Source organism: Botryllus schlosseri, chromosome 6 (genome assembly GCF_051294905.1).
Source record: "Botryllus schlosseri isolate E-star chromosome 6, Bs_hap1, whole genome shotgun sequence".
NCBI classification, from domain to species: Eukaryota; Metazoa; Chordata; class Ascidiacea; order Stolidobranchia; family Styelidae; genus Botryllus; species Botryllus schlosseri.
In genome coordinates, this window is record NC_137241.1 from 1,519,598 (window position 1) to 1,541,245 (window position 21,648).

The 21,648-nt window shown below is 39.1% G+C and overlaps 1 protein-coding gene across 1 annotated transcript; it reads right to left on the reverse strand.

Moving 5' to 3' along the window:
- Positions 1–18: 18 nt before the first annotated feature.
- Positions 19–19,175, reverse strand: LOC145440608 (echinoderm microtubule-associated protein-like 2). Its single transcript, XM_080318268.1, has 22 exons — positions 18,855–19,175; positions 17,073–17,240; positions 16,173–16,353; positions 14,036–14,122; positions 12,490–12,648; positions 12,360–12,386; positions 11,770–11,892; positions 11,528–11,597; positions 11,286–11,315; positions 10,141–10,251; positions 9,905–10,000; positions 9,043–9,183; positions 8,586–8,717; positions 6,521–6,643; positions 5,197–5,325; positions 4,631–4,753; positions 3,452–3,623; positions 2,785–2,970; positions 2,340–2,435; positions 1,316–1,446; positions 391–590; positions 19–346 (listed from the first exon to the last, which is right to left on the reverse strand). Exons 1-21 carry the CDS (start codon positions 18,889–18,891, stop codon positions 465–467), a joined length of 2,448 nt encoding a protein of 815 aa, XP_080174394.1. The 5' UTR covers positions 18,892–19,175; the 3' UTR covers positions 19–346; positions 391–464.
- Between the last annotated feature and the right edge of the window lie 2,473 nt (positions 19,176–21,648).

The following is a 21,648-nucleotide window of genomic DNA, read 5'->3' on the forward strand; positions in this document are numbered from 1 at the left end:
GCAGAAATCGACACAAGCTTACTTCAAATTGTTTATTAGAAACTACAATTCACCAAACATTGAAATACAAAACATTCAAGTTTCTATAACACAACAGCCATAATTAAAAGAACATGTTGACTGGTAGATACGAAAAATCTATACTGGTTTGCTTCATACGCTGCTGATAATTATATATTTTTGGATCACAGTGATGCCCCTTCCGATACGCATGGCTGTAATGACGGAGTGTGCCGTTAGATTTGACTTTTCAATGTGTACATTCGGTAGAAACGTTGAGCTGGTATGATTGTGCGTCTTGTATTACCAGCTTTCAAAATAAATGTGCGTCTTGTATTACCAGCTTCTAAAATAAATGTGCAACCCCCCACTGTAAGCTGATTAGTTAACACTTTCTATAGCGATGAAAAGGGATATGTGCTTCCACTATACTGACAATGGTTATTTATGATAGGGCTCTGCAATTATACAATATTCCACTGCAGTATTCCACAATCTTGCCCGCCAGTTGAGATCAGCGTGCCGTCGTCAGCCAGGAATCGTACGCAAGTCACGTGGCTGCTGTGGCCAGAGTGCTTGGAACTCGAGGCCTGAAACAGAATGCATTGATGAGAGTTGGCCATGGCCAACTACAAAATCGCCAGCTTTTCCAAATTAGACAACAATTAGAATTGATAGCATTCGCAAAACCTTAGAAATTGAATTCAAGTACAATATCATCCTCATTAGCACGAGAATGGCAAACGCCTGTGTACATAAAGCTTGGCTAGTTTCGCATTATACAGTTCTGCAGCATTTTCAGGAGAGCTGGAAATTAGAGTATAGAAACATTTCAGAAATTAGAACACAACCTAATCACCGGCATATGCTGTGATTAGTCGAACTAAATTAGGAACAGTGATATGACAGATTTTAGAAATTGTATGTTCAAACACATTCATACAGAGTTCGCCAACTCTCGAAATCACAATTTAACAGTAGAATAGAGGCTAGCAAACAGCAAACTCGTATGTATTTCAAAAGAAACCGAATATTCAAATTAATGGTTTCTGACATCAATGCATAAGACGTCTAGTCTAATATTGAAATGCAGCGTTAAAGAGAGTTTTCGATATTTACTTTGTAGTTGCAAACCTTTGTTATAAATGAAATTTGGGATTTGATTATTGAAAGTTGAATGGTCGGCTGCATTTATCTTGATGTTTTACCGGTTCGCAAAGGTGGGGAATTACTGTACTAGACAATAAGAATTATCTTGTCGTTCAAGCCTGGCCTTGATATCTTCCAACAGACTGTTGTATTACGACGAGCTTACCTTTGGTTTGTTGCACGGATACTTGAACAGGTGTACTTTACCGAAGTCATCTCCAGTGGCTAGGTACGCAGAGTCGTGCGATCTGCACACGGAATTCACATCCGTTCCATCCGCTCCCTCTGGCCACACACCTGGATATTGACACAGACGGTAACAACAGTCGGTGTTGCTATTCAATTGCAAATACGAATAACGATTTCCAATTTGTTTCAAAACTGGTTCAAGCAGAAAATAAAAGAGCATGCAGTGTCAAAAAGTAGATTTCGTCGAACGGTTGGCTACTTTTAGCAGTTGACAGTAGATGGCTGCTTTTGAAAATGCAAGACCTCCGAAAATATATACAGTTACCGTGATACAGGGCTATTTTATGCGGTTCTCATGCCAATTTCACCCCGTGGAATTGATACAATCTAACCACAACACCTTTTTCTACTGAAGTATCTACAAATTAAGGGGCGGGCAACATAGTGCCTGTGAGCCAGACCCGGCCCCAGACACAATTTAAAGCGGCCAGCAGATACTTTATACATTTGCGAGCAAATATTTTCGACCATAAACAATTAAACATGAACAAGACACATCTGCGTTCCAATCAAACTGGTGTTCACAAGGAGTCTTTCTATGCCCGCCGTTCAGCCAGAGTTCAAACAACTTGTTGACAACATTGACCGACCACAAATGTCTCATTGACTTCAACAGCTATTGAAGTACATTACGTTAATAAAATATTTGATTACTGTTTTTGGTCTCTATGCTATAAACTTGAAGTTTACTTTAAATACGATTTATTCCTTGTGTAGGTGGATAAATTCGCGATAAATGTATCGATTCAGGAATCCGGCCCGCCAACTACTTCATTTTCCCATATCCGGCCCGCCGACTGGAGAAGGTGCACGACCCTGTACCAAGTAGACTAATAGGGCAAAAAAGTGGATGCGATTTGTTACTGACCCACTCTTGGCATAATGAATCGTCTTTCGGTTAAGTCGCTGACTGCTCGTGTGTGACTATCTCGGATTCTTACCGAATGTATTGAAATTCAGAGCGCAAGTGCTAGTCGCCCATTCCACATCTCGCATCGATGAAGTCGACGTAACTTGTTTGCAAGTTCGTGCGTCCCCTGAAATGTACGATGGTCACCACCAATTTACAGCTTTTCCAAATATGATTAGACTTGGAATAATAACTAAACAGTTCATTTCCTGGATGATATTGTGCATTAAAATGATAACTTGGAAATTGAATGAATTCTTGAATCAGAATGAGATACACAAAAATCAAGTTCACTTCATATCAAATCAATCTGGGCTTATTTCTCACTATACAGGTCTCCTGTAGCATTTTCGGCAAAACCAAAATTAGATTAGAATTAGATTACCGCCAATTTGTTTTATTTAGCCGAATTACGGGAATTATCCGGTCGCTGAACCTTACCACGGGCCTGTGTACTTTCACTGAAAGTTACTTACAATAGAGAATCTCATAATCGCCAGAGTTTGATTGTAGGTAGTTGCCGTCTACAGACCAATCCACGTGAGTTATGAAGCTGCTGTGGCCCACGCATTTGCCTTGTTTCTGGTACTTCCTGCCGTTCTCAGTCACCGCGTACACGTAGATGTTGTTATCGTGCGATCCGATAGCCAGGAAGGAGCCATCTGGGAAAACCCACCGAGATTTAACAAACGGCAATAATAAAGGCCGCGTTTGCGCAAAATGATACGAGCATTCAAATCTGAATCAAGTGTTAATTCTAATGATCCGATTAGAGTAGTTTGGAGCAGTGAAATTACATGCTCCTTGCCACTAAGAGCTAATTTATCGAAGGAAATTATAGTTTTAATACTATTTTCAACTGGGATCAGCACACAGCGTTGTCACAAAGCTAAACCAAATATGGATGGTCAACAAAATACCAAATTATCTTTAATGAGAAATGGAACTGGCGTTATATTCTTTCTGGTCACATAAAAGGTACCTATTCCACATCACACTCGAGTCACTCAGGTACTCGGATTTTCCCCAGCCGATATTTTAAAATCTCCTACCTCAATTCCAAAATACAATAAGTTGGATGCGTGTCCAACTGTCCATTGAAAGGAATCATTGGTCGTTCATTGGCGCACAAAACCTTCGTACCTTGAGAATACGTGACAACGTCGTGCTGTTCACAGCCATCGGTATGCACTGTCACCAATTCTCCCGTGTCCGAGTCCAGAACCAACCATCTTCCCGTCGCCATGGCAACTGCGACAACAGGTCCGTCGTCCAGAGGGTAAAATTCGGCAGACTGAATCGGGTCTTCCAGACTCTATCAAAACATTCAGTATTCGGTTAGTTATTCATCGGTACCGTAAAGTGGGGATTACTTTGGACAATTTTTCATTTTATACTTTAGAAATGCTGGAGTGCAGGGGAAGTAAGTTTTGTGTTTTTCTGGGGTTAAGGGGCAAAGATTGAAACTAACTGATTAAAAAACTTCATTGTCATTAAGAAGTATCACATTGTTTTGTAATCAACTGTATCCAAAGTTACCCCAAGATGTGGGGTAACTTCGGACAGTTTAATTATCTGCATGTCTTAACACTCTATTGTTAATAAAACCTCTTAAATGAGGCTGAAGTTGTGACTAAAAATGAAACAAAACAGTAGGGCTATGTCGACTGGCATGTTATACGACTTTAACCTTTTACCAAGTCAAAAAATAGGTCGTTTATAGACACCGATGCTTCCCCAATAGAAACAACAGCTTACCGCGATTACCCCGATATATTCAGTTGATGTACAAAAAATAGTTGTACGCGAAATAAACTGGAAAGGCTGCATCTGGGCAGTAGCCAAATGAAATACTTCTACGTTTTCAGACAACTCTGGCAGTCTGCGCCTAACTGCACCACTTACTCAAGTTCTTATGATTAAGGAGCACTTCTACTGAACAATTTTCATATTTTTCGTAAAAGGCCTAGAATACGTACTTTTTTTACTTGTTAAGCGCTACTACTTGTAGTGAGTAATAATTTACGAGGTTACTTCAATCAATAAATGAGCGCCAGCAAAGACTACTCTGACCACCTGACTTTACGCTACAAGAAATATATTATATCAATAACCAGCCGAGCAGCCACAGATTACAGTTCTCTGACTACCTACTACTATGCTGTGAGGTCACAAAAATTTCCGATATTGTTTACCTCTCATGGTCGATACTGATATTTCTCTCAAAGTGTGATATCAACTCGATATTATCGGTGAAACGTGATAATCAGTCAGGCTCTAGTAACCGTGTAGTGCTCTAGAAATGAAAACAATACCACTTGCCTTGGTCCAGATAGCCTTGTGCAAAGTCGCGTCCCACATGACCAGGGTCTTGTCGTAGGCCCCGCTCACAAATTGAGGCTTGGTCGGATGAGCGGCGAGGCCCCACAGTTCCTCCACGTGACCCTGTTTGTGACCATGGTATGCAAATTAATGATTTGCCTTTTAACTTGTTTTCTTGTACAATTTCAAGACAAAGTTCTACGAAAATGAGATGGAAACATAAAAGACTTTGTGAATCATGTAAAAATAGTAGACCTACATTGAGCTCACCCCATCTGTTCCCTCGATTATTCTAAATTTTATGTCGGAGACGTCATATTTGGTGATACAATTGTTGTTATACATAATTCTTTACAATTACAATGACCCCTGACGAGTGACATCCGAAAATATTCATATTATTCAATTAGATCGAAACATGTCGCTTCTGAAGCTTTTAAGCCCAAAACTAGTTTTCCAGTGTGAGCAGTCATCTAGGGCAAAACTAGCCGACGGTATTTTGTTCAGATTACACAGCAATAGGTCCAGCTCAACAAGGAGCTGCCTAGATCCTACGACCTACGTACATTGACAATGGTTTCGAATCCAGACTGCATGCTTCCGCACAAGATGGAGTTCTTTTTTGTGCCAATCAATAAAGTGTCACCGTTACCAGAAGCCACGGTACGAATCCCTCCGCTGTTGAGATCGAGAACCTGCACAGATCGACAGATTTAGTCAGTTTCACTCCACAAATGATTAGGGCTGGCAGAGTAGAGTACCCGGATGATCGAGTATAAGGCTTTGAGTCAGCATTCGGGTATCCCTCACTATGTATGTAATAACTAGGGAGCGATTTTTTGACATGTCAGAAAAAGTAAATATTTAGTCAAAATTGTAGCGTTAATTTTTTTGACCCGAGTCAAAATTTGTTTGCGACCTGCATTCCGTTTGTATCGGAGATGTTTGCACTGTAGGTAAACTTATCATTTGACAATATCCTAGCCAAAGCAAGGGCATGGGCAAGCATGGGCACTGGGCAGTGGTTCTTATATCAAGAAGCGCATGATGAAAAATACTGATGTAGACACCATTGTCAGAATGAAGCAACACGCTGCTGTTGAACGCTCTATCTCCATTCTTGACAAGCTACTTAGTAAGGACAGACACTTTCTACCCAAGAATGTAGTAGAGTATATTAGGTTGTGCTACAACAAATTGTAATTAGTTCTACCAGAATGCGTGTTGTAACTACTGGAATTGTTCATAGGTCCAGATTTCGTCAAAATAAAGTTTTTTCATGTAAAAATTATTCAGTTTTCAAGTCAAGAAAGATTTTTCAGGCCAAACTACTTTGTAAGGACAGACAGTTCCCACCAGAAATGAAGTTAAGTAGCACAATTCTAACATCATGAGCAAAAACACCTAATTTACATAAGCAAAATTTGTCAAAATTAGGTTTGTCGAGGTCGAAAAATGTCAAATTTTTGATTTTTTAGGTAAAAAAAATCGCCCTAGTCATAACACTATGAATGATGTGGTAAGTTCAAATATGTAGCCTACCTTTACCTTCAATGCAACCAAAAAGAATATAATGCCAGTTCCGACCTATTTCATTGGTCTTTGTGACAATGCTGTGTGTTGATCACGACTTCACAGATATGACATTTCCACTATCTTGCTTAGCTTTGCACAACATGTTTCGTATGCCGCGATACCACCAATCAAAGCTTACAGCCTTTCACAATCGAATGGCCAATGTAAACTATAATTCTCGTTGATAAATGAACTCTCAGTACTTGAAAAAAAGCATTTCTCTTTACTCGACCCAAATCGTTAGAATTAATACTCGATTCAGATTTGAGAACTCGAATCATTGTGCCCAGCCCTACAAATGACGATGATACATACGTCACACTCGGCAGTCTTGTTGTAGTCCTCGTCCCATTTTATCAACTTGCTATCTTTCCCGCCAGTGATGATACTGCCGTCGCGCATGACGCACATTGACAGAATCGCAGACTCGTTAGCGTCCTGCGCAATGAATATCAATTAGTTGAGCAAAACATGAATACAGATTGCACTACTGGACTAAGAAAATACTCTACGACATTCAAGAGAATAAATCAGAATAGGCTCATGTATCTCAACCACTAGTCCGTGGACAGTTGCAACTTCCCGGCCGGTCAGCAATATGTATTTCAATTGTAATCTAAATCTCAATATTTAAAAGGTTAATAGCTTGTCTATGAATTCGAAAGAAAGCACCAAATTTTAAAACGATTTAGAAATTTATAACACAATTTAAATCACTATCTGACATGATATGACATTTGAAGCCTACTTTCGACTTATCTGACGATATAATACTACAAGTATGGTGCCAACACGTTTAAAAGTAACTCACAACTCGTTTCGGGACCAGTTATTTGGGAACGGTGACAAAAATTTTTAAAGTAAATTTGACAAACTAGACACTACCATTTAGTGACATTTGACAGTAGAATAGAATTTGGAGAACAGCAAAGTCGCATTTCTATCAAAAAAACGAACACAATGTCGGTCAAACTACATTTAGTGGTTTTAACAAAGCTTCGCCTTGCACAAATTTCAATGGAATTACACACAACAGGTTTAATATCAAAGTTCCAATTCTGTGTTTCGAGCTGCATAACTTTGTTATAATAAAATTCTGGGTCGATCTCAATTTCGGAAGTTCAGCAGTCTCCAAAATTTGTTTTGAAACCCTGCCAGTCTGCAAGCACAACTAGTTTTGAACCACTAGAACAGAATACATGAGATCGTATGTCCATTCAATTTTGAAAATAATCAACAAAACAAATTAATAGCAACAATGCAGACTACCGAATGTCTGAGATTGTGGCACTGAAAATCCAATATCATATCCGACATGGTTTTGTATGCTGGTAATTATTCACCAAAACAAAATACACACAGCTGCTATAGGCATGTATAACGAGAACGGGTGGGGATATATATAACGGAAAGAAGCAATCCAATGAATATTGATACAAATTACACAGAATCAATCATTCCAGTGAGGGCACGTGAAACAATACAGAATAAGAATATCTCATTTCAAATGTACGAACTGAGACAGGTCAGGTCGTTATGTCCAAATATTCTCATTGATACATCAGTTACTTGTTACACTACAGGAAAGATTAATGGCAAACGTTAACCATGTTCTATTGGTATTCAGAGGTTGTGTTACGCTGATATTCAGTGTTGCTACTCCAGTAGAAGTAAATTCAAAGTATTCTGGGTCTAGCTTCGAATGCCTAGTGGGATTATTACTTTGAAAGGTCTGTTGTCGTTTGGGTTCTGCTGACAACATAAAATACCACTGGTGGCTAAAATAGCCGCTCCAGCAGAATTGATGATGTGCAAGACAGAACATAACTATTGCAGAAATGCAGCTTTGAAAGTAACTGAGATCGCATGTCCCAGAATTTTACCTTGATAATTGTCAAGAACATCCTAGCTTAACTTTGGCTGTACCATTTCGCAACAAATGTGTTCGATTTTGAAATCACAGTAAAGTAAATGGACCCTGAAACAAAACTACACTTCGATACTCAAAGAATTAGATCTAATTTGTCACTGATCAGTAACCACTCAGGCTGGCAAACAAAGGACATTAGGGTTGTTCAATTTAGACTGAGTACCCTATAAAATTGTTGGGTTGACTAAAATAACGCTGTACATGGAATTTAACTCAATTCTAACCCGACGAAGCGATGTTATAGAAGGAGAAAATTTTGTATTTCTTGAAAAAATTTGAGCCAAATTTGTTTTGCATCTATTTCAGGTCCCCAGTGAAATTTGAAAAAAAGAAAATTTCATACTTTGATTTAATATCAAATTTTCTATTCCAATAATAATTTCACAGCGCACCAAGTACACACTGATCAATACCAGAAAATCGGAGCTTTTTTATCGCTGACAATCTCACCGTGATAAGTCGATCGATCTTCCTCAAGCCGTCGGTGGCCCAAACTTGAATGTTCCCGTTCGAATCGGCAGATATCGGGACCCCGGACTTCGTGAAGCCGAGACACAGAACAAACTTGGGTTTCGGATGTTTCTGAACAACAAGTTAATCTCTCGGGTAATTCCACGTCGAATTAACCAAAATATAGATTCGGTCTTCATCAAGATTTTGCTGAAAGTAGGCGCTAAATAATGTAAAGTATATATGAGTAAATATCAATTTATTTCTGACGAATTACACAGGTAGTCCACAAGTTATCCCATGACAAAACAAGAATCAAAAGTTGAAGATGCCTCAAGAATATCTTATTGAATAAAGTAAGCGCTGGCAGAGAGTACTGCCGTTAGACAAATCCTATATGAGAGAAACTCTGTCCAAGGTCGTACGTCGTGGCACAAATTTCTTATGGCATATTCACCTCGAAAAGACCCTGCTTCTTCACGAGGTTCCCGCTTTCATCCAACTTCCAGAAGAGAATATGGTTCTTGCCGCACGACACGATCTGCAGCTCTTCCGAGTGCGGGTTGAACTCGCAAGCCACTACTTGATCTTTCGACGACTGAGATAATAGAAAAAATGCAATTAACAGTATCGCTTCGGAAACATCACACGGCATAGGCTGCTGTAGCAAACTCGATATTTAACAAATATCATTCCAAATCTCTCAGCTGGGATGCAAGTCAATATTATTCATCCCACACCGCAGGTAAACTAATCTAGAGCGCATCAGAGAAGTCTACCAAAGCCATTGTAGATCGCCTTGATGTTCAGAGGCTCAAGTCATATCAGAATTATACATTTAATTCAAGACCGATAAACTGATAACTAGCACTTTCACTGATAACAGCGGGTATATATCCGAACTCTGCATGCACATTTCTGAAAGATCAGACCACCAGAGCAATAGCATTAGCGGCATTGCTATGGTTAGACATGAAAAAACAAGGAAGGTTACATCTACACACATGCAGTAAGCTATAAAAAATAGATATTCCCAGTCTATCAGTATCAGATATTATAGTTTCCTGACTCCACATAAACACTGCCAAGTGTCACATCAATTAATGATACATTTGACCTCAAATGGCGGATAACTATATTTCTTTCTTAGTGTAATATCAGTCAGACTGTAGCCAAAACAATGCAGACGTAAAAAAATTATGACCTCAGAGCTTTGCTGATTTAGAATTTACAAGCTCAGATTTTTCATTACTGTAGGTGTTAGGTCAAGGAAATCAGTGGAATAGTGCAGAAAAAAGCAATGTCTTGAGCACACAAACCTTGGATTTGGCTATTTTTGCTTCCTTTTCCCAATCCCACAAAGTGAGAACGTGGTCGTTGGAGTCATCGATTGCACAAAGGTGAACTCCTCCGTCCTACAACAGAAATAATGACTACAGATAATTTCAGTCGTGGCTTTAGTAGTCACACGTGCCAAGTAAGAGTCAATTCGGAATTTTCCAATATGGGCAAATAGCAATTTTCAAGATACGCCAGATACATCCACGAGACTTACAATTTTGGAGAAGTTGATGCACGAGATGGAGCGGTTAAATTCTCCCATCCCGATGACGTGCAGCGTATTGAGGCTGACCGCGTCCCAAACTCGAATGTGCGGATGCCGAGGCTAAAAATATATTCATAAATATTGCATCGCCTTTGTAGCAGCTGTATTCCAAGCACAAGCCTATTCGAAGATTGTCATCTGCTCTTTAGGAATGTTTCAATCCAAAATATGTTTCTGTAAATCAATCTTTTATGTCTATTCAAAGCACGAAACTATTGTAATACAGCACTGATATGTTATGTTAGTATTGCCAATAAAGAAAGGTCATTCGCAAGCAAGCTCCATTCAGATCATTGCAAATCTGGGAAGGCTCGACACTTACCGCATTGATGAAACGTATTAGTTTACAACAGCACACAGAATTGTTAATGACACACAGATAAGCTTTGATGTAGACAGTTAATGTTTATTGAATGCCTTCAGGATACATGCAATGCCATGATAGCAATATCCGTAATATGGCAAGCTCCCGTGTACTTGTACACTGTTACATGAAACCATCTTTACCCGTACACGAAATCATGTAGTGATGATCTCATACAAAGAATAATGTTACAGCAATCACCATAACTATGATGTAGGCTGCTGTAAAACGTTGGCATTGGCAGAATTTTATTTGAGATCAGTATCTTTGAAATATGTATATCGTTGTCCCAATTCAAAATATGTGATTAAAATGGTTGAAAAAGACTGAAATCAACATAAGTAGAAATCTAATTCTTTCCTCCCAATAACAGGTTAGTTTTTAACACAAATTACCAAGTTTCAAGAAATCCAGGCCTAGTAATGATATCGAAGCGATGCAGAAACATCAGTTTGTTCCAATTCATCAGGAGAATTCAACTAGCCTCTATTAGTAGCTGACGAATAGGCTGTGTGACCCCTGATGACTGTCAGCCGAAAATATCTGGGATTATTTCAATAATGTATTATTCAAGCGATATAATACTACAGTTACATTTTAAGCAGGCAAACAGCATTTACGAATGTTCGAAGCGTGGGGGCACTTGCTGAATATCATGCCGTCATTATTGCAAGCATATCTACCATTTTACACACAGCGACGTTGCTATTAGCTTCCATTACAATGTTACCTTGGAGCTCACAGTCTTTCCTTTGAATTCCTTTATAACGGCGGTGAAAAATAAATACGGTCAATCGATTGTAATTAGTAAGGAAACGATGCTACTAAACCAATAGTACAAAAAATCCTAGACAGGCAAAATAATAACGAATTGCCTTAGGAATTTTGTCGAAATGAAAAAAAATATGCATAACATTATGATTTGAAGAGCGTACCACAGCAAAATTAGATACAAGCATGAGAAAGACTTACTTTGCCATCTAGTTCAAGTCCAGCCACTTGACCGGTAGCGATCTTCAATTTATCAGGATGGATAGCAAGGCTGAAAGCAATTAACCGTTACTAAAACACACTAGCATTATGTTAATGATCCCGTGTCAAATTTTCAACTACAAGGCTGGTGATTGATAAAGCGTATGTCCAAGATCAATGGCATTTTCTGATATTTATTCCTTGTCAAAACTATAAACAACAGTGTCCAAATAACTTCTCACCATTTCACATCGTCGTTATGCCCAAGATAATGCCGTTGGAGGCCTTCCTTTGGATCATAGAGCACCACCACAGCCGCCACAAAGTAAACCATCTCTCCAGTTGGTAAGATGTACAGGTTAGACCTAAACAGAAAAATGAGCTTGTCACAGTGGTGATGTAACACTTTACTCAATAAGTGCACTCCAAGGCGGGTCAAAACTATTCATCAATTTATGTATGTGGTAAAGTAATCAAAAAAAGATGCATCTTTGATATTTTGGAAGCAACGACTTGCCTGAATCGCAAAATTCTGACTGGTAAACAAGAAAAATACTTATTGGTTTCATCTCAAAACTATCATAGACGACACTACCATTATCTAATGAAGAGATAGTATCTTGGCTTTGACTAAAATACAAAAAGCGAAGCATGCAGGCCCAGGTAATTAAATTATTTAAACTTGTCCTGACCCTAGCTAGATGCTTTTTGCACCAGTTTATTAACAAAAATACTGAATTCATCCGGTGGTTTGTCGCACAGCACATACATTTCAAGTAACAATACCATGCAAGGTATAAATTAAGTAATCAGCGACTATTGAATAACTCACCTACAGTCCTTTCCTCGATACCCATATCTACAGATTGGTACGGTTAAAGAAAGCATAAACATGCAAGCATCATGTAAGCAAGCAAAAAATAAACTGATCCACAATGGCGTTGAGCTTCGATAAAGGATACACCCAGTCGAGTTTAAGTTTCTTCTCCGGAGCCTCCAAGGATTTGGAAACGTCGTAACTGCCATCGAGAGCAGAGGGACAGTGCAGCACCACCGGTCTACCTTTGAGATAAATGCGAACCGTGCTCTCCTCCGCGTTATAGGAAGGTTCCTTGAAGTAGCTAAATCAAACCGAGAATGTTACATCACAACACATGTCTTTCACCACAGAAAAAAAAAACTTGCAACTTAGTTATCAGTGATGGGCTCATAGCTGAGAAGTAAGGCTAGGCCCAATTGATTAGTCTACCTGCCTGTTCTACACTACATTAAAGATTAAATGGCATATTTGCGATCATAGCTATTTCATTGCACTCTGTGGGTTGATCACTACTTCACAGAAATGTCATTACCAATAACGTGCATAGCTTTACATACAATGGAATTAAGATACAGCGTAGCCCACTAAGGACGACACAGTTAGAAAAAGGTAATTGATATACAATGTTCAGATTCTGTAGTCTAGTTGCTAACGATTACCACTGACGAGTGTCAACTGAAAATATTCGGGTTCATTTCAACATGAATACACTATTTAAAAAGGTAATTGTGCACCGATACAATTCCAGAAACCCAGAGAGAGATATAGCCCAAAACACCTCTGGGAATAACACTGCAACTCGCAGCTCTGAGAGTAATCAAATCTACAGAGAGTTGAAAAAGAAGACTAATTACTAAATGAGTAACACTCCCAGGCTAGACCGAGAGGAAACCGTTTGCGCAGTAAAACGTAGTAGCCTCACAGCACATATTATGCTTCCTAGAAACATTATTGGCTGGGTACAATAATTCAATTACTGGAATCTGAATCACGTGATCAGTGAGAGAATATTTTTTCAAATACTGGAATTATATGTTCCTTTCCACTAAGAAAGGGGTTCTTAAACTATTTCGAGGGTGGACCCCTTCAAGTTTTGTGGGCGGTTGGCATTATTTCCAGATTTCGCTGATGACTGGAAGGTCTCACATCGAGCTCAACTCTATTTAGCTTATCCCAAAATGCTCTAATTAATGACTAGACAAGATTGTTGCATTCCCACTCACGACATCATTCTCAAAGGATAATCTGATTCAGCGGTTTCTTGATGACATATTGACTTTTACGATCAATGGTCAAAAATACTAGATTGTCTTTAATGTGATGTAGAAATGGAAATATTTTCTTTGTGGTCACATGAAAGGTACATATTTCTGCTCACCACATCATTTTTACTCTTATGGCCTCAATATACAATTGAATAGTATATTCACATTGAAATAAACCCGAATATTTTCGGCTGACACTCGTCATGGACTCAGGGGTATTCGTCAGCAACAAGTAGAGAATTGGAAAGAACATTGTTCTGTACCTCCAAGAAGCTCTTCTGATGGCCTCATAACGAGTGATACCCAATTACTCGAGGTCTAATACTCAATTCGAAATCTAATCCCTCAGCCCTCAGGTACTTGATTTTGCCATCCCTAATTACTGTATATACTGTGTAGTCAAAATGCAAGCCAGATTTCCACCTTGGAGTAGGCGGTCGACGTGGACTTTTTCCGAAACTTGCTCGCTTTCCGTTCCTCGAAAAGAGGTTTTCCGAAGAGCCAGCCCGTCTGAAATCACACAAAAATAAATCAACTCACAATTTGCCTTTGCTCTTCCTTCCACGTACTCTTGACATGACAGCACGACGATTCAGACACGCGGTATAACGGTGTTATCAACAGAAAAGCAAACGAAAGTGACATGCAAGGCCTGAAGTCATAAAGACTTCCCCTGATCAATACTTATAATGACAGGTAAAGAAATGAACATCGAACGGCGGCCTCATCAATAATTAACAATCTCTCAGAGTGAATATCTCATAACTGAACCGATAGGACACGAATGCAGGACAAATTTGATAACGGTGAAATGAATTACATTGGCACGGTGGTTCACTCATGAAATGTTTATTGTATAGTAGTGTATGAATTCATCCAGCCAGACTCGTACAAACTAAAAATCTAAGCAGTTTACGGTAAACTAATTACTGGTTTTATTGAGTATTTCTAGCACTAATTTTAGTTGCGTATTTTGAAAAGTGAGTAGTTCCAGTACTAGTTGCGTATTTTAAATAGAAATAGAATCAGCTAGAAAATGTGCCGTCATTAGGCGTGAATTGTTCTATTGTGTGATGTTCTTGCAGCCATTGCCAGCTCAGAGTCATCATAATTAACAGTGGCCTAATCAGGGGCGGGTGTCCGTGGACGAAACTCCTCCCATTTCAAAGTGACAATATTTAGCTCATTTGTAATTCAATAATTCGTATTATCAGTTATTAGTTACGGTAGTTAGTTGCGGATTTTTAAAGGTCGTTAGTTCTAGTCCTAGTTCCGAGTTTTGGAAAGTGAGTACTACTTCTAGTTCTAGTTGCACAATTTCAAAATGCAGTAGCTGTAGTTTGCACAAGTTTGTAACCAGCTCCTGCCAACCTCAGTCATAAGGTGACGGTTTAGCTGTAGCTGATTGATACACGGAAAAAGAACTCAATCGATCTGAAAGTAACAGGGTCTGATCTTTTTACTGATGCCTTATCGAGCTTATTGTTTCAAGTGAAAAGCTATTCCAAGTCAGAAGATATTCTTTAGGCAATGGAATCATTTAATCATGGACTTAATATAAATATAGAACGTAGCGTGCCAGGAACATCTTCGACAGTTGGGAAATGGAAACAAGGTAGTCGGTAATTAACGGATAACGTATAATGCAAATGCATGTCGTGATATTTTGCGATGCTGTGGAACTAGTTTTTTCATAACAGGAAGGTCATTAATTTTTTTTAAATGGCCTTTATGATCTTGTCAAAAGTTTTAACAAGCAACAATAATAATCATTACGCCAGACGATGAGTTGACACCTGAGATCTACACTGTGGGACAGACATGATATGGACTAGAAACAATGGTCCATGCAAATTCCAAAGTGTCAACAACAACACATAAACACGACAACCTTACATATTATCCCTGAAACGGCTCCTCCGATAAATGCTTTGCCAACAAAAATTCGATGGAATTTTAGCATAGGCTATCGAACAAAGTGACTCATCGAGGTACAGAACCTCCGTATAGCCTACAATTTAATTTTAAATTATTATTGAAATAAATCTGAATATTTTCGGCCTACAGGTATACTCGGTAGGTGTACCCGTCAGCTAGTAGAGAATTTAAAATAACTTTGTGCAGCTTACCAACAATCGTATCACTAAATATGAGGTATCATGCCAGAAACATAATATTTTGTGATACAATTGTTGATACAATATTCTTTCCAATTCTTTACTAGTTGCTAACAATTATCCCTGACGAGAGTCTGCCGAAAATTTTCGGGTTTACATCAATGAATATATTATTCAATTGTAAGTGGACAAGTGTTCAACTTCTTGTATTTTGGAATCGAGATATAAAATTTTAATATGTATATATTTGGTCTTGGAGGACCAGTGGTCGAGAACTACTGCCTTTTTTATGCCGATCATTTAACCTAGGTTGATTTTTCCAGATCAATATGAATATATTAGTAATAATTATACCAATAAGGATATATCTCAATTGTAGACTAGCCTACCAAGTGAAAAAGCTTTGACACAAAACGTTAAAACGTACGGTAGCACACCCTCACCTCATATCGCCGTACGATCCATTAGCCTTCACATCGGGAGAAGATGTTGACGGGGCACGTGAAGAACTGGAGCTGGACCTTCTACGAGTGCTGGGTGAAGGTGGTGGCGGGGCAGCGGGACGTTGCCTTGGCGACGAATGAGAATCGAGAGCTGGCCGAGATGGCAGAGGTGTAAAATGACCTGGCGATAAAGTGTTGGCTTAAAAAATAGTTTCAGTTTTGTAATAGCCTATTGGACGCAAGGATTCACACACATAATGCTAATGGCAGGAGCTGGTGGAGCTGGACAACAAGAACAGTTTCAGCTTTTCTAAATCAAATCAGAATAGGAAAGACTGAATTCACAAACACTTTGGAATTGAATTTGATTCTGAATTAAAGAGACAATAACAACAATCAAGTGCAGTTCGTATCAGCTCAGGATCGATTCACATAAGACAGTTCTCCAGTAGCAAATCAAGTAAAAGGTTAGAAATTAGGTTAGAGTTAAAATGAGAGCAAAGGAACATTTCACAAATTAGGTTGGAATTAGATTACTGTTGTTCTGCTCTAATTAGTGCAATTACAGAACTAGAATATGCAGTTGTAAATTGTAGGCACTGTAGCCGCGTGTCAACATGTTTCAAATATATTGAATCTGTGACCCGGTGAAAACATGAAATATTATAGATTGTGTCATGGAGTCTAACAACCAGGCGTCCTATGCTATCCATTGTTCAAGTATTGATATTTCCTGGCAGTAGAAAATGATAACTGGGTACTGTTTGTATCATATTGTTCAATGTTAATCACAATATTGATTTTTCCTTCTCATATTTAAGATGCCGGGTGACATAATAGATTCTTCCAATATTGAAATTACTAGAGAGCACAGTTAAAGTTTGAATGGTGGTAGCTCACTCTTAACTGGCACAGGCTTTCGGACGAAATTGCTACTCTTGTATTGCATAGATTCTGCGTCTGACAATCTTCTAAGGATATCCGCCATGGACGATTTCAGCAAGGATATCTCATCTTCTTGCATCTCGACACGCTGCTCCAACGCGCGAATGCGGTCTTCCGTGCCATCTGTATTTAAATGCGATTGAGTCATAATCTTAGCATGGCGTCAATATAAAAACATAACATGGTACAGCCATTGACAAACTTAATGTTAATTTTCAATTGGTCAGTTAGCACTAGACCAGACCTGTACAAACTACTGGATTTTTAGAATGCGCAACTAGAACTAGAACTACGGTACTCACTTTTCAAAACCTGAAACTAAAACTAGAGCTGGCGAATTCTTTAAAAATCCGCACTAAAACCACACAATTAACGAATCTGATAATACAAATTACTGGAATTGCAAATGCCCTAAGAAATAGTAGAGATGGAATCGAAATTTCAAAAGGATCGGGTTTCAAGCTTGAAATGAGAGGGGTTGGGAGTTTGGAGTCCGCAACTAGAACAAGAACTAGAAGTAGCCTACTGAAAAACAGTAGTTATTTCTTAGTTGGCAGTCATCTAGCTAGTTTGTAAAACTCTGCATTAGACCATTTCAGAACATACAGATCTATGTATTTAGGCCTACTGCATTTTGAGAATTATTTAAATAAAATGCTTCAATCCGAACATGTATATATGTAACTTTCTAACTTGTGACAAGAATATCACATTCCCTCACGATTGGTAACTTAAACCTAGAGTACAAAGCAACTTCAAACATACTTTTTCCAGCTTCCATACTTGTATCCTTGCCAGCCATGTATGCAAGACACCAATACTACTGACTAGTCACTATAACCAAGGTTTGAATATAGTGTAAAGTAAAGAGTATAGCCTACTGATTTTCTGCTAGTCTAGACTGTAGCAAACTGCCCTAAATAAATACACGAAGAGTCTAGTGAGTCTCTTGGGTACTGGACGCCTATTACAAAGTAAACTTCTATTGAATCCTCAAACAATGTTGGAGATGAGAGATAGCAAACAATGTTCGCATTCAGTTAGTTGTTAACCACACACTGTGATTTAAAAGGTCTCTTTTGTTACTATGACCAATTGTGGGTTATTATGAGAGAAAATTGACACCTGCCGGCATACGTCATTAAACTAGGAAGCAAAATAAGGAAACTAAATATTTTAAATTGAAGTCATTTTAACATCACTAAAAAAATTACCCAACTGAATTCTTTTTCAAGGTAGAGTAATGAAATAAGAGCAGCCTACAGTTAATTGAATATAAATACCATATCCAAGATGATATAAATCAAGAAAATCAATTGTACACTTTGTACAGTAGGCCTAGGCCTATTTTCATGAAGTGAATTACAGGAAACACTATCTTTCTTATTTCTGTTGTAGGCCTATGCATGCAGTAAGCGTTATACACGAGCATGGAAATGCATATTGAAAATATCTATGCAGTAGCTGAAAACTAATTATTTGGAACAAGCTCTACATTGCAAAAATCCTGTTGAACGACTGAAATATAAGAGTGACATCAATATAACATTATTACAGCCTTATATGCGGTAGGTGTATAGCCAACATTGTCGCTTACATGGTGTGTCTGCAAATATTTACCATGCAACTACTTCAGTCTGCAATTGCTTCCTGTTACGTCATGCATTTTATGCGTTGGAGAAATTGAAAGTGTGCCGCCAGTCAACAGAATGGTAGCTGCATAGTAAATCATCTTACCTTCGAATAGGTTAAATTGATGATTGGATCCGTTCATTGCGGTAAATATTTGCACTTGTCAGGAACAGGCAGTGGAATTGGGATATTCACATCTATTTACAGAGTAGAGAGCACCATGCAGGTTGCGGTTATTATTATGATAACATTTAATTCCAAACTATTACTGAAACAGGAAAAGGTAACCCTGATAATAAATTAACTTAGCTTGACACACATGTATATAGGTACTGGTTTCAGCAGAAACCAGATCAACAAACGGTTTGATCACCTTTCATAGGCCTACATGACTTGAACACCATCATAACAGCATACCGCTTTATCCCATTTATCACAGCACTCACTCACTTCACTCAGGCCTTCAACTCCAATCGCCCAGCAGTCTGCACTGCTTATAAATCCGAGTGGTTTCATTTGCCTCTGGTCTTGTAACATCATAAACATAACTTGATACATTCTGCACTACGCCCGTACCACCCATTATTCACTCAACCTTGCATGTGAAAATGTGATACTGCCGCATATTCCGATTGTTCCAACCCGAGCCTTTGATCGCTTATCAGCTGAGATCGAAAGTGTGCCGATTACATCGTTAACTTTTTACGGCGGGTTTGATATCATAACGACGGAGACTAAACGTTCGTCTGTCTACGTTGTATTTTTCATCCGCATATAGCTGGGAACACGTTGCTATGATCGCTATATCATTATGCAACATACGCGATTATCCTAGCACCATATCGCCTTGCTACCATCAGTACACATCAAGACTAGCAAGAACTCGAAGCATCAAGAGCCTAACCTAACCTACGCCAGCCTGGGCTAACTACAGACCGTGGACATATTGCCACTATCGATAAATCAATTCATAGCAGTCGGCAATAGGTTTGCGCCGGACCAGGGAATGTGCAGTTCGGATTCTCACCTGGTGCTTTGCTGCCGACCAATTTGTAACGAAGTACTCGAAGTGGGCCTAACTTTGAAAATGAAAAATAGTTTGCGGTACACTAGCATAGCGGTTCTCAGCTTTTTTTGGCTTACGGCACCTGCAAACTACCAGAATACTCAGCAGCACCAACAGTCGTACAGAGGTGGTCTCTGACCATGTAGCCTACTCATTGGACTGCCACCTTTTCGGAGCACTCAAGCGGGCTCTTCTCTGCTTCAAAGAAGAAACTACGATATCTTCTATGTCTGCGGACATTTCACTAATACGTCGACGAATGGTATCATGATTAACATTGGAATGGTTTTCAATTCTACCGCAGCTTTGGTCCTAAACATTTCCTTTACAATTCTAGCGCAAGACGGAAGAATAACTTTCTCCGCTTCCGTGTGAGGTTTTGAATTTTTAGGTATCTCCTCCGCTATCACATAACTGGTCTGCTGCGATCTCGTTGAAACTTCGGGCTGCGCTTAGATAGCAGGGATATAGACAACCCCTCCATGAGTTAGCCTACCCTATGAAGTAACTCACTGCGACCTGGCAGTTATTATTCAAAGAAGCTCCATGGTATCGCAAGGCCTCTCATTTTAGTAGTGAAACTATAGAGATTCTACAATCTCTATAGTAAAACAGTCTCTCAATACTCTCCTGTTACAATAACACCGAAATCTATCGACAGGCGAACTGAAGAACGTGCATTTTACGACATTATGATCTTAGGGTAGAGAGGGTAAGAGTCGTAAGACGCACCGGCGAGGTAAGACGCCTACCATCAATATATTAGAACAAAGCTAGCGTTGAATGCGTCACAGTATTGCAAATATCGCCTGATGGTCAGAGGAAACTGCCACTTTGATTCCCACGTCCTAATGAACATTTGTAACGTTTTATGAGAATTTATGACTTTTACACATATTCTTACCGAAAGAGAGCCTTTTACAACCGAGGGAAATGTCATATTTAACGGGGGCTGCAGCTAGTTTTCCGGTCATATTTATGATTTACCAGCGCGTAGTTGGATTTAAGCCACAGTCCGGAGGCGAATTCACATAATAACCCCCCGGCAGCTGATCGGCAAACAATGGCGACCTCGAGGCTAAAACGCCTACCCCTCCCGTGGGGTAAAACGCCCCACCCTCAAAGTACAGAAAATATGGATTGAGTAGCCGTTTATGGGTTCCTCAAGGATGCCTTCTCGGAGAACGCCATTTCTATTGAAATTGCTAATCGGCTGGCAAATATAGGCTATCCCTCTGACTAAACAAGATGCATTTCAAGAAATTACGACTTTGTTTTTTAACTTATCCTAATCATTTGGTATTTCTGGATGGAATTTGTTTTCAAAAGAACCGATAGGCTACGCCATGGATGCGGATATGCTTGTAGGTCGGTATATGGATTAAGTATTCATCGGTTACTGAGTGCCATGCCGTATTTAGTAGGGTGTGACGGGGTGAAACGCCAATTGAGGCGTTTTACCCCACCCATGTAGCAAAACGTCAACTTGATGAACATAGATGAATGATGATTTTACATATGATAATTGACACTTGGACTTTCCAAACGATTGTGGTAGAGTGGGGACGATATCTCGCGTGCAAATTCCGAAATTCAATTCGTTTTGACTAGTTTAGTGGATATTATGACGTTTCCCGCTTAGGGTAAGCGCGTTGCCCCACTCTACGCTACTTGTCTAATAATTAATTTTCTAGCGCAAAATTAACCTGACGAACGTGATGTGGAAAATAATCCAGATTTCAAGGACAAACCCAGAATCCCAGGTGATGCTCGAAAAACCCAGGAATGACATGTCAGAGATACGCTACTATTAGCCTACTTCATAAGATTTGC